Source organism: Chinchilla lanigera, unplaced genomic scaffold, assembly GCF_000276665.1.
Source record: "Chinchilla lanigera isolate Chin_1 unplaced genomic scaffold, ChiLan1.0 scaffold00032, whole genome shotgun sequence".
NCBI classification, from domain to species: domain Eukaryota; kingdom Metazoa; phylum Chordata; class Mammalia; order Rodentia; family Chinchillidae; genus Chinchilla; species Chinchilla lanigera.
Genome location: NW_004955433.1, coordinates 15138043 through 15151847, shown reverse-complemented (window position 1 = coordinate 15151847; position 13805 = coordinate 15138043). Strand labels below are relative to the sequence as shown.

The 13805-nt window shown below is 56.5% G+C and overlaps 1 protein-coding gene across 1 annotated transcript; it reads left to right on the top strand.

Moving 5' to 3' along the window:
* Positions 1-1806: 1806 nt before the first annotated feature.
* Ccdc102a (coiled-coil domain containing 102A) lies at positions 1807-13469 on the top strand (the record flags this gene model as incomplete). The annotated part of the gene is given in 8 exon segments (XM_013516254.1): positions 1807-2171; positions 3731-3957; positions 5326-5434; positions 7265-7381; positions 7678-7887; positions 9419-9589; positions 10420-10523; positions 12941-13469. Coding segments are annotated over 8 exon segments (1433 nt in total), but the record flags the coding sequence as incomplete, so codon positions are not given.
* Between the last annotated feature and the right edge of the window lie 336 nt (positions 13470-13805).

Here is a 13805-nt window from a genome sequence, read left to right as displayed (position 1 = left end):
CCCGGGAGGCTGGCAGCCAGGGAGGCTACACCTGTGGCTTAGAAGCGCTGCAGGCTGGCCTCCAGGCACCCAAGCTCCTGAGAGCACGGTGTCCTGGGAGAGTGACGAGGAGTCAGGAGCGATGGTGTGTCCAGGTCCAGAGTGCACACGGTCAAGTGGGGCTGGGAGCCAGCCTGGTACTGGCGGCTGGGAGAGCCGGGGAGGGCAGTGGTGAGTGTGGACCTCTCCAGATGGGCTGGGAGCTGAAGAACAGAGAGAGGAGGGCAGCAGGGAGGAATGCAGCACAGGAGATGGGGGTTCCCTTTCCACTCAGATCCCTTGCTGACAGTAAAGGGGAGCGTGTCCCGTCAGACTGCAGCTGAGGGCTGCCGGGCAGTGGGAGCCAACCAGGGACAAGGCGCCCCTCTATGGTGGGCAGAATCCCACCCACAGTACACTGGTCCCTCAAAAAGGGCTGCAGCGGGGCCAGGGATATAGCTCAGTGGCATAAGTGCTTGCCTGGCAAGCCTGAGGTGATGAGTTCGATTCCTGGTACCAAAAAGAAAGGGGCTGTAGCAGGAGGACTCAAGTCCAAGACCTACCTGGGCACCTTAGTAAGACCCTGTCTCAAAACATAAAATAACATTTTTAAAAGGGCCTGAGGCTGCATCTCAGTGTGAAGGCCCTGGGTTCAATCCCCAGGAGCAGAGTGGGGGATAAAAATGTAGATCTTCAGAGCAGGTGTGAAGGTCCATGGACCAGGCCTGGGCCCGATGGTGAAGGAAGGGTGGGACGTCCCAAGGAGCTGCCGTGGCAGCTAGTGTGAGGCCACAGTGGGTGGGTTGGGGGCAGAGAAGGACAGATGCCTTCGTTATTTTTAAGGACAGTGAGGTCCATGAATGACAAAGCCCAGTGCAAAGCCCAAGGTGTGGGGGAAGCAGAGGTGAGACAGAGACTTTGAGAGAAAAATGAAGTGAACCTCCCAGCACCCCAGGACTCCCATCTAAGACACTGGGTTTTTCCATCGTTGTCCCACAAGTGTGCATTTCTTCAAGTCCTCACCAGTGCTTGGGTTTGGGCTCATACGTAGTGTAAGTGGCAATAAGTTCTCTTACCTCAAATCTGGGAAGAATAAGTGAGACTCACATAGGGCCCTGGGCCTGGTACCCGGCCTGTAGTGGGCCTTCCACAAATGTCAGTGCCCTTATGTGCTGGGACTAGACCAGCGGCCAGGACCCAGCGCCTGCTGTCAGCATCCTCCCTGCCTGGGATGCGGTGGGAGAGCAGCCTCGCTACCACAGAGAGCAGTGATTAGCAGGACCTCTGGAGGCCCTCACTCACCTCAAGGGGGTGGCCCTGGAGCCCACCTCTCCCCTCCCACCTCTGCCTCCTGTACAAGGCTGATCGTGTGGACTGACGGCCACAGCCTAAGAGTAGTTGTGTTCTCCCGCAGGTCCAACAAGGGGTCCCCCACCCGGTGGTCGGGAGAGGTGTGGGGCGTGGCAGCCATCATGCCACAGAGTGTCGCGCCCGCACTGCATTCCTACAGCTGTCCCTGAGTTGGGCCGTGAGTTCGAGCCCAGCGCCCGCCTGCCCGCGCCATGAGCCACGGGCCGAGTCCCCGGCTGGTCGAGTCCCCGCAGCTGTCCAAGGGCAGCCTCCTGACCATCCTGGGCAGCCCGTCGCCCGAGCGCATGGGGCCCGCCGACTCGCTGCCGCCCACGCCGCCCAGCGGCACGCCCTCTCCGGGGCCGCCGCCCGCGCTGCCCTTGCCGCCGCCTCCCGTGCTGCTGGCCGACGGGGACTGGGAGAGCCGTGAGGAGCTGCGGCTGCGGGAGCTGGAGGAGGCGCGCGCGCGGGCTGCGCAGATGGAGAAGACGATGCGCTGGTGGTCCGACTGCACGGCCAACTGGCGCGAGAAGTGGAGCAAAGTGCGCGCCGAGCGCAATCGCGCACGCGAGGAGGTTCGCCAGCTGCGCCAGCGCCTGGACGCGCTCACCAAGGAGCTGGCGGGCGCGCGGCGCGAGCGCCAGGAGGCGCAGGGTGAGTGCGAGGCTCGGGGTCGAGAACTGGCGCGGCTGCGGGGCGCCCGGAGCGCTGCGGATAAGACTCACGACGGCCCAGAGCCGGATGCCGAGCGGGAGCAGGAGCCTGTGCGGGACGTTGGGTCCGAGAGGCCGCAGGACAGCCAGGTGCGTGCAGGGCCGGGCTGTGGATTTGGGGAGGAGGGTGGCCGCCGCGCCAGCCAGGCACAAGGTGAAGTCAGATTCCGGGGCTCCAAGGAAAGCTAGCAATGGGCCATGCCATCTGGAAGGTTGCCACCTCCAGGTTAGACCCAGCCCCCACCACGGCGACGCAGATTGCCTCCCTTCCAGAGACCCCCAGGATGGAGAATCTCAGGTCCTGGTGGTCCCAGTACTCCCACACCTGAGAAGTCAGCAGAATCAATGAATCGTCCACTTTGGGCAGGAGAAAGGGTCCAACTTCTTGTCTGGAAGCCAGGATTAGAAGCCGCAGCTCAGTCTAATTCATTTGTTCAATTTGAATGGGTGGGTGGGGGGCGGTCACTAGGAGCACAGAGGAGGTGCCGACCGAAGCTTTGGCTGAACGGCCAGTGTCCTGGAAAAGGTCACATTTAAGTAGAGACTGGGTGAGTGGGAATTAGTTGTGGAAGGTACCCGAAGGCATTCCAGGGCAGGGAACTGCAAGACCCCGGAGGCAGAGAACCAAACTAGTGGATGCCCCACCACTCAGCTTTGCTGGTGCATTGGCTCCTTAACTCCCACAGACACACCCTGAGGAACGTGCTTCTTGAACACTCGAGGCACAAGGTGAGTCTGAGCCAGGTGCGAGCTGGTGACAGGAGCCTGGGAGTTTGAGCCCAGGCCGACGGCCTCCAGAGCCCATGGTAACCATCAAGATTTAGGGTGACTGCAGAGGGCAGTCCCCTTGAGCCAGCAGGCCTGTCACCAGAAGGCCACCTGGGGCAGGGTCCAAGCTCACCTCCTCCAGCTGGGACTCCTGGCTGCCCCTGGCCTCCAGCCCAGCCCCTTCCCTGCCACTGCTATCTCCTAGGGGCTGAAGCTCCAATTCCCAGGTGGTTGGAGGGGGTGTTCCCTACTCCTTCTGCGGGCCTCCTCTCCTTACGTCATCACAGTAGGAAGAGCCCGGGGTCAGCATCTGAGTTTGCTCTCCAGCCCAGCTATTTCTGTGCTCTGTGGCCCATACAAATCCCTGTGTTCCTTGTGTCCCCATTTTTGAAAAGGGACTTTGAGCCAGGTGGCATCCAGGGTGGCCCTCGCTGGACAATCTGAGATACAGGAGGCAGAGGAGGAGGTCACTGCTCCAGGATTGTTCATTCTCCTCGTGCCTCAGTGTTTGCCCCTGAAAAACAGGATCATAGAGCTAGAATTCCTTTTGAGGGAATCTAGTCCTCAGCCATGGTAGGAATCTGTGCTTCAGTATGTATTTGCATACTCGCAGTGACAGGGAGCTCACCACCTCTCCTGGGGAATTTTTCAGAATATAGGAAATCTTGCTAACTGACTCTGCAGTTTCAGGAGGTAAGGGAGGAGGCCCAGAGATGAAGAGGCAGACGGCAGAAGAGGAGGCAAGGGTCCAGAGGCACAGTGGGATTTGCCAAAAGTCACCAGCAAGCTGATTCCAACCCAGGGCCTGCAAGGATCCATAAGGAAGGTCACTAGGATGACAGCATGACAGACTGGTACAGCCTCCCCCTTGATCCCTGTAGGAGCTGGAGCTGGTGGAGACCCTGCTGAAGAGCAGACCAGAAGAGCTGGAGGGCTGCTGGGAGGTGCGCAGCGTAGGGGCTGGAGCCCCGAGGGGCAGCTCAGGCCGCCAGGAGCGCAACCGGCTCCCCTGGGAGGACACAGCTGCCACCGAGGAAGACGCCTCCAAGTTGACTGCCCTGCGGCTGCGACTGGATGAATCCCAGAAGGTGCTGCTTAAGGAGAGAGAGTGAGTCTCAGAGGGCAGGCAGGGGGCTGGGGCACCCTCAGAACCCCAGAATGAAAATCAGTGTCACCGAACACAAGACCCACCAAGGCCTATATGCTACGCCATGCAAGCTTTTTGGTTTTTGGATTTTTTTTCCCCCCAGTACTGGGTACTGAACCAATGAACTACATCCCCCACCTTTTCTTTGTTAGTTGGAGACAGGGTCTCACTGAGTCTCTAAATGGCTCAGGCTGGGCTCAAACTTGCAGTCCTGCTGCCTTAGCCTCCCAGTGCTGGAATTACAGACCTGTGCTACCACCTGCAAAGCAAGGGTTTTGTTTGGGTTTTTTTGTTTTGTTTTGTTTTGTTTTTTTCTCTACTAATACATCTTGGGCATCTGCTCTTGGCCAGGCACTGTGCTCAGCTCAGGGACAAGCTCATAAATAGATGAGCCCTCTGCCATCTTGGAACTTGTGTCTGGCAGAAGGCAGAAGTGAAAGCAGGGAAGCGGGCAGGGAAGCTGGAGAATTGGGTTGGAAGTGTTGGGATTGGCTTGGCAAGGAAGCAGGTGGGGCATAAATGAGTCTGAGTGTGGACATCAAGAGACAGGTCTGGCTGCAGGTAAAACACAGGCATTGTCAGCCAACAGGTGATATGGGAAGCCGGGAGCCAGTGAGGTCGGAGGATGGAACCCTGCTGTCAGCTGGGTTTAGCGGTTGGCTAGAGGCAGGGGAAGCAGCAGAGGAGACCGGAGAAGGGAGCCAGTTCCAGGGAAGGGGAAACCTAGGGAAATGGTTCCATGGTGCACATGAAACCATTTTCAGCTGGTCAAATGAAAAGAGGACTGAGCACTGACCACTGGACTGAGGACGTGGAGGTCATTCGTGACTTTGGTCAGGGCGGTTCAGAGGGCAAAGCCTGGTGCTAATGAGTAGTTGCAGCTTTGCTGTGCAGGAGCTACATAGTCTAATCTAACTACACACATGGTTTTATTTTTAAAAATCCAACATAGGGACTGGAGCCATGTGCAGCAGTAGAGGGCTTCCTAGGGTGCACAAGGCCCTGGGTTTAATTCCCCAGCAAGTCAAGAAATAAACAACCACGATGCCCTTGTGAAGGTGAAGGTCAGGGTGATGCTTCCTTGGCCAAGGAGTGCCAAAGATGGGCAGCAAACCACTGCCAGAGGCTGGTGAGGCTGGGGGAGATGGGACGTGGAACAGGTTCTTTCTCACGGCCGGAGATGAGCCCATCCCTGCCAGCACCTGATCTAGGACTCATACCCTTCAGAACTGTGAGAGAATGAATTTCTGGTGTTTGAGACAAAATATCAAGCTGATACACTGAAATAAAAGTATTTGCCCGTCCCTCCTTGTCCTCTCCTCTCTTCAGGGACAAACTGGCGCTGAGCAGGAACATTGAGAAGCTGGAGGGGGAGCTCAGCCAGTGGAAGATCAAGTACGAGGAGCTGAGCAAGACCAAGCAGGAGATGCTCAAGCAAGTGAGTCTGGAGATGGGGACTTCCTGGAGGCAGCAGGAGCATACTTGCATTTCAGCAGTGGGGACCCGAGAGAATGGAATTCACCCATTCGGTGGTGGTTCCGTGTGCAGGGGTGAGCTGGAGCCCTGCCTTCAGGAGCTAACTTTGTAGGGGATGGGAGTGGGCAAATGACAGTGACCAGGGAGGAAAGCCCATGACCACAGAGAAGTCAAGCAGACTGAGAGAGTTGGGGTGGTGGGCCCCAGAAGGCCTCTCTAAGGAGGTGACATTTGAGGCAAGACCTAAAGGGATGAGAAGAAGCCGTCTTTGAGAAGGTACAGGAGCAGTGTTCACAGCAAATGCAAAGGTCCTGAGGCAGGACCAACTTCATATGTGCCTGACACAGAGAAGGGCACTGTGGCTGTAATGAGTGAGAGGTCAGACTGCTTCGGGGCTGGATCTCACAGGGCCTTGTGACCAGGATGGAGAAGGAGTCTGAGTGTGACATGCCTTGGGCACCTGCTTTGTGCCAGATGTCGTTGAAGCCTTGTGGCTGTCAAGAGAGCAGGGTCTTCACATCTTAATCTCACAGATAAGGAAACAGGCCCCAGAGAGGGGAGTCTACCCCAGGATCATGGGCTCACAGGCTGGCTGCCACTTCTCTCTCCCTGCCAGCCTACATGGCCACCAGGGGGCGTAGCCACCCAGGGAAAGCCCGGCTGGATTGGCTGGGTGTCCAGGTGAGAGGACCAGGGCCCTGAGAGCCTGAATCCCAGCCCTGGAAGAGACCGGGGTCTGCTCCTCCACCAGAACCTCCCTGAAGCACCCATCATCTTGGGGCATGGGGTCCTGAAACCCAGCTCTTTAATCTTGTCAAACTGAGGTACAATTATTTGAAGAAAAGTGAATGAAACACCAACATGCCTCTCTCTTGGATCTGGCATCTTTCCCTCCACATTCTGTTTTGAAGACTCACCCATATGTCTGTGGAGAGCAACAGCTCGCTGGGCTTTGCTGCTTGTGCAGTAGGGGACTGTGCTACTTGGAAAGCACCTTGAGCAGCTCCAGTGCACCTGCTTGCAGACCAGTCCTTAGATCAGTGGTGTGCATTGAGGGCTCCTAGGTCAAGGCCGTGCAGGACACAAGGATGCAGACAGACACATCGTCCACCTCCCAGCTTGCATTCTGGTGGGCAGTGGGATGAGCACAGGAAAGGCCTGAGGGTAAGATGACTCAGTCCTGCAAAGTACCTGAGGGTGTCCCAAGCAGAGAGAACCACATGTGCAAAGGCCCTGTGGAGAGCAGGAATTTGGTGTGTTTGCAGAATAGAAAGGAGTCCACACAGCCTGGAGCACAGTGAACTAAGGGGAAAGAGATGGAGAGTGAGGATGAGGAAAAGTAGACATGAATCTGATTGTGTGGGGCTTTGTGAGACCACAGGGGATGGGTTTTATTTCAAGACACCTGGGAGCCATCAACGGGGCTTTTGGTCTTAGGGGAGATAAGAGATTGAATTTATATTTTTTAAAAGCTCACTATGAGGGTTGGGGATTTAGCTCAGTGGCACAGTGGCTGCCTGGCAGGTGGAAGGTTGTGAGTTCAATTCCCAGTACCAGAAAAAAACCAAAACCTCACTATGAGTTGCTGTTTCACTGCAGGGACAAGGTGGTGATCTAGATGTTAAGGGGTGGGAGATGAGAGACATCAGAGGCAGCAGGACGGTCAGAGTAGGGTCTGCTTGAGACCCCAGGTGCCCCACCCCCTGCACTAGTGCCCTCCCCGCCTCCCAGGGCTGGTTCCAGGGTGTATCTGGTGGTCCTCATGTAACCAGGCCGGGCGATGTCCTCGCAGCTTAGCATCCTAAAGGAGGCACACCAGGATGAGCTGGGCCGCATGTCTGAAGACCTAGAGGATGAGCTGGGTGCACGGTCCAGCATGGACAGGAAGATGGCTGAGCTGAGGGGCGAGGTGAGGTGGCCGGCTGGACCCAGGGGCTGGGGTGGGGGCCATCAGCTGGTCGTTGGGAGGAGGGCAGGAGCCAGATCTCTGCTCTGAGGGTGCCATCTGCAAGGGGCGGCCCCTTTCCCACACAGGGACCAGAAGCACCCCCACATCCTGCACACCGTGAAAGAAGCCCTGCTTAATTATAGCAGCTGCAGCTGGATCTACTTCCTGGAGCCAAAAATGGCTCCAGGAGGTGGGGGGGCAGCGTGGCCCTCAGCCCCGCTTCCCCGGGAGTCTTACTCCATCCTGCCTTGTTGCAGATGGAGCGGCTGCAGGCTGAGAATGCGGCCGAGTGGGGCCGCCGAGAGCGGCTGGAGACGGAGAAACTGGGCCTGGAGCGGGAGAACAAGAAGCTGCGGGCACAGGTCGGGGACCTGGAGGAGGCCCTGGCCCGGCGGCGGCGGCAGACAACCAGCGCCCTGGACTGCGACCTGCGGGCCAGCCAGGCTGCCCTCTTCGAGAAGAACAAGGTGGGCGGGGAATACAGTGGCCAGGGCCTCCCCACCCAGCCCCAGCAGGGCACCGCCTGTGTGTCAGGCCTGCTGGTAAATAACAGGTTGAGACTCCCTAACCCAAACTCTGACATCTGAAAGGCTCCAGATTCTAGAAGTTTGTGAGCACCAGCATGGAACTTCCACACCTGACACATAATGGGCCCCAGGGGAAATCCGTGCGCACTATTGTATCAAGTTATCTTCAGCCTCTGTGTCCAAGGTGTCCACGACTCATAACTGAGTTTCATGTCTATGCTTGAGTCCCATCCCCCAAATACTTTATTATGTAGATACAGATATTCCAGGGCTGAGGATTTAGCTCAGTGGCATAACGCCTGCCTGGCAAGCGCGAGGTCGTGAGTTCAATTCCCAGTACCGGAAAAAAAAAAAATAATAATTTAAAAAAAAAAAAAAGATGCAGATATTCCAAAATCCAAAACACTTATAGTCGCAGGCCTGTTGGATAAGAGATGTTCAAACTATAGCTGCATTTATTGAGTACCTACTGTGAGGTTAAGCCCAGTGATAATTACAGTAACTGCACATTGAGCAGTGAACAGACAGCTACAGCCTCTCCCTCCTCTCATAATGGAGCTGATGGCTTGCGGCACCCAGAGATGGCTCTCTCCCATGTGCTTATCACCATCACATCGATGGCTTCATGCTTGTCACGGAAGAGGAACGACTGAGGGCTTGGCCTGTATCCATGGTCCTAGAAGGGCTTCCTGGAAGAAGGGACATTTGCCGTTAATTGCAGGTGGCCTCATATGGGAAAGGAGAGGGATGGGGAGTCATGTGAGTGGATGTGCTATGCTGAGAGGACGTGACGCTTCAGAGGAACAGAAGGCCAGCGTGGCTGTGGGGGTGAGCAGGGGGCCGGAGCCAAGCCAGCCGGGCAGGCAGCGATGACAGCGCAGGCCAGTGGGGAGGCCGCTGCTGCCCGGAGGCACCAAGGGCTGGTGGAGCCCTGGACCAGGCAGGGCTTGGTGGAGGTGAAACGAAGGCTGGACTCGAGACATTCAGACAGCGTCATCCCCACTTCACACATGGCAGAACTGACAGATCCCGGAGCTCGGGCTGGGCATTTCCTCTGCTGGCTGCTGCTCTCTTCCCAGCCACTGTGACCTCTGATCTCTTTCCTCCCACACTGCTCCTCAGCTTAGTTTGTTCCCACACTCAGCACTTCAGATGCCATGGATTCGTTACCGAAGACCTCAGACCTTCTCCCCCACACAAACGCGGTCCCGCTCCAGCCCCTCCTCACATCTCACAGCCACGTATCCCAAGTGGCGCCACCTCGCAGCCTTCTCTGTTGTCCCCTGCACCTTCTCATCCCAATAAGTGCCACCTGTTGCTCCCCAAACCTTCATGCTGGTGTTTTGGACACCAGGGGACAATCCCAGGGAAAAGAAAAGAGACACCCGGCGCCCTCAGCACTGCCTGACCTGTGGGACTCCCTGGTGTGATGCCCAGGTGGCACTGAGCCCTCCCAATCTGTCCCCGACAGGAGCTGGCAGACCTGAAGCATGTGCATGGCAAGCTGAAGAAACAGTTCCAGGAGAAGGTGGCTGAGCTGGCCCACGCTAACAGGCGGGTGGAGCAGCACGAGGCTGAGGTGAAGAAGCTGCGGCTGCGGGTGGAGGAGCTCAAGAAGGAGCTGGCCCAGGCCGAGGATGAGGCAAGTGTCCCCGCTGGGCCAAGGGAACAGCTTGCAGGGCCACCCATGCTCCATGTTAGGACCACGGTGCCCGGCAAGGCGGGACTCCCAGGAGGCACCCAGGGTAAAAGGGAGCTGGTAGGTGGCAGGTGGGTGCTAGAATAGGTGTGGGGGTAAGAGGAGGGGAAAGGTGGCCATGGTGAAAGAGTGAGCAGCTGAATGGATGAACGGGAGGCTGTGGAGACGGTTGAATGGAGGACAGAAGGGGGACTCCATGGATGAGTGAACAGATGGATGCAGGACTAGGTGGGCAGATGGAGGGGAGAGAAGGGAGGGAAGGAAGATGGATGAATGAGGTGTAACGGCAGATGTCTGCTGACTGGAGGGAGAGATGGGTGGATGATGGGTGCACGGACAGATGGAGGGCTGGATGTGTAGACTGTGGACAGATGGACACAGCAGACTGCAGGAGTGTGTGGAAGAATGAATACGGAGAAGGGAGGACAGGGTCGGGAGCATGGAAGGGCATGTGGACAGGCAGACGAGTGGGTGCTGATTGGGTGATGCGTGGTGAGGGCGGGTGAGTGCCTCCACGGGCAGACAGCCTGGTGGGAATAGGTGGTAGGTGAGTGGGCAGGTGGATCAGTGATTTAGGGCGTTGGGGGCTGGGTAGATTTGGAGAGGACACCACAGGGACAGAGAGGAAGAGCAGAAAGGATGCTGCTTGGACGGGGTAGCTTGGACTAGATTGCAGGAGCAGAAGCCCTTGAGGGGCACAGTCTCAGAGTGGAGCAGGAGTAGCTGGGCCCCAGCTGCCCGTGCCCTGGTGACCCAAGTGCTCCTGGTCCTAGCTGGATGAGGCCCACAACCAGGCGCGGAAGCTGCAGAGGTCGCTGGACGAGCAGACGGAACAGAGTGAGAACCTGCAGGTGCAGCTGGAACACTTGCAGTCCAGGTGGGCCATGGGGACATCTGCAGGGGAGTGGGGGCATCCATAGCCCAGGTGCTGTCCGAGGGCCTTCTGTTGGAGATGGAGCCCCTAAGAGGGCCAGAGGGGAAGACAGAGAAGGAAGAGATCCTGGGGCCAGAATCCTGTTCCCTCTAGGCAGGAAGGGCCAGGGCCAGAGCCAGGAAACCAGGAAGGTGGGTGTAGGAAGCCAGACCAGCTGGGGAACCTGGAATTGTCTCCTCTAGCAGGCTGGGGGGCGGCCAAGGAGGTCAGGCCTAAGATGTGAAGCAGCACTCTGGGAGTTGTTGGCAGGAAGAACTAGCCCCAGTCTGGTCAACTTAATGATTTAACAAGATCTTGTCTCAAAATAAAAAGCCTAGGGATGTGGCTCAGTGTGAAGGCCCTGGGTTCAATCTCTAGCACTGCAAAAAATAAAAAAGAACAAGCAGTTACCAGGACGGTAGGCCTTTGGTGACCCAGGACACAGGAATCTGGAAGACAGAGAATGGCAGAGGCCCCATCAGGCAGAACCTGAGGGTCTCTGGTTGACTCACCCCATACACTCCCGCCCTGTGCGGATCATGCCTTTCCTCTGCACTTCTCCTCGAGCCAGGAGATGTCGGAGAATTTCAGGTCTGAGCCCCCAGTGCACAGCTGAGAAGCCCTGGGTATCAGGCCCCAGCACTGACTGACTTCCTAGCACCCAGGTCTGACCAACCCCTCACCTGCCTTCCTTACTTCTGCAGCCAGACTGCCTGGGTGGTCTTGGGACAGTAAAGATCTCTGGGTCAATTCCCTATCTGTAAGATGGGGATGATAATAAATCCTCACTTCTTGGTCATTGTGAGAATTAAATGAGCTGATTCGTGTTTATAAAAGTAGCTGAAAGGCTGGGCCTGGTGGTGTACAACCTGTATTCCCAGCACTCTTTGAGGCAGGAAGATTGTCAAGTTTAAGCCCAGCCCGGGCAACTTAGTAACTTAGTGAAACCCTGTCTCAAAATAAAACAGAAAAATAGCTGGGGGTGCTGAGCTGTTGTTCAATGGTACAGCATTTGTCTAGCATGAACAGAAACTTGGGTTCCATATTTAACAATAGAGAAGAAGGAAACAAGGAAGGGACGGAGGGAAGGAGAAAGGGAAGGAGAAAGGGAGGGAGGAAGGGAGGGAGGGAAGGAAGGAGAAAAAAAGAAAGAAAAAGAAAAAAAGAAAGAAAGGAGGGAGAGGGAAGGAGGGAGGAAAGGAGGATGCCCCTAAGGATATAGTTCAATGCAAGAGCCCTAAGTTCAATTCCCGGTACCACATAAAATGAAAACAAAAAACCTGCCATAAATGCTGAGTAATCGTCAGCTGGTATAGCTGCTGTCACTGTTGCTGCTGCTGCCACTGTTGCCGCCTCTGGGGAGGGGCTTAGGTTGGGTTGGATAACTGCTTCAAGCAGCACACTCCTGTGAGCAAAGGAAAGGGTGAGATCTTTTCCCTAGCACACAGGCAGATAAGGAATCCAGGGCCCAAGAGGAAAGGTCCTCCACAGCCACACAGCTGGATCCCCTGGCCTTTGGCACCTGTATTTGCTGAGCGTTTACTAAGTCCTGCTGTGTGCTGCCGTGTCATGGGTAGGAGTACAGGCTCAGGAGCTGGACCTGTGGTGTAGTCGGCTGCGCCTCAGGTTCCTCACCTGCCTAAGCTGATGGTCGTAAAGTGTACAAGGGCCCAGTCATGGATCTCCGTTCAGCAGCAGCACATGCCCCACCGGAGGCCACTATGTCTAGGACTATCCAAAAGTCCAGGCCACGTTCTTCAGGAGCCATAAACTCCCCACATCCCCAGCACCTCCAGTGGGAAGGGCGGGGTCGCCCAGACCTCCACCTCCGTGTAGTTTTCAACTTTTTGTGCTTTACTGATCGTTCGGGACAGCTCACTAAATCACCACAGTAATGGAGGCGTGCGCCTCTCCCTGCCATGTTAATAATTCATGCCTTCCAGTAAGATGCAGCAGGGGCAGCCGCTTGGCTGGGGCTGGGGGATGGGCACAGTCTCCACCAGCTCCGCTTGCTGGGAGTCTGAGTTTGCTTCCTGTGTTTGGGCTTTAGGAATTTTAATACAGGGAACGAGGGCCAAGCACTTTCTCACCAACACGGGGAAGGTAGGCTCTCAGACTACCCCCCAGCGCCATCCCCTGCTCCATCTGCCCTTGGAACAGGGCTTTAGGAAAGTCACTCAATTTCTTTGGGCCTCAGTGTCCTTGTCTGTAGGTGGGTATGACAGTAGTGCCTGCCTCACAGAAGCAGAAGTAGTGAAGAATACCTGGCAGCCAGCGAGCACTAAGGAGAGTGTAGCTGCTCTCAGCAGAGCTGCAGCCGTGTTAGCAGCGGGTGGCAGGGCCAGACCCTGCTCCTACCTCCTGTCACCCCTGCCCCATAGGCTCCGCAGGCAGCAGCAGAATGCCCCCCTCTTCGGGAAGATCCGCACTGCCCGCTTTGGCACCGAGGAGGCTGGAGATGGAGCCAGCGACCTGGACGAGGATGAGGACCTGCAAATCCAGGTGGCCTAGGGCCTCCCAGGGCGCACAAGACGGCCTGAAGCTCCCAGCCCCCAGACTGATGGAGCCAGCTGTGCTCGCTGTGGGTCCACTTTCTTCTCTCCCAAGAGGGCATGGGGGGCCCCGTTCCACCCCAGTGCTCCTGTGGAAGGGAACCCTGTTTTATATATGTATGTGCCCAGGGCTCCTTGGACCCTTTTGGTTTTATAAACAAAGGACTGCTCAAGGCCCAGTCCAGGGGATGCCACCCCTGCAGACTTCGTGCAGAGTGGGCCAGGTTTGGGGGGCAGGGGGAGCTTACAGGGCCCCAACCCAGGGCCCCTTGCCACGCCTTAGTGATCTGGCAGGACCTGTTCATAATACAATGTGATGAAGCCAGGCTTTTGTAATAAATGGAGTTCAAGTTCTTAAGCAGAGTCCGGAGAGCATAGATGTGGAGGGGAAAGGAGGGGGTCAGCATCAGCATCACTGGACCTGAATGAATGAGTGAATGAATGAATGAATGAGAAGAGGAATACATGAATGAGCATCTGAACTGCTGGGGCATCTGGTGTCCAGCTCTGGTATCCAGCTGTGAGGGGCAGGGAGAGGTATGGTACCCATCTAATCTGGAGAAGATGAGACTTGAGTTCTAGCCCCTGAGGATTCAAACCTCTGCTCTGCCCCTTACTGGCTGTGTAGCCTCAAGGAAATTGCTTGACCTCTCTGAGTCTCAGTTTATCCAGCTGTTGATTAAGGTGTCTTACA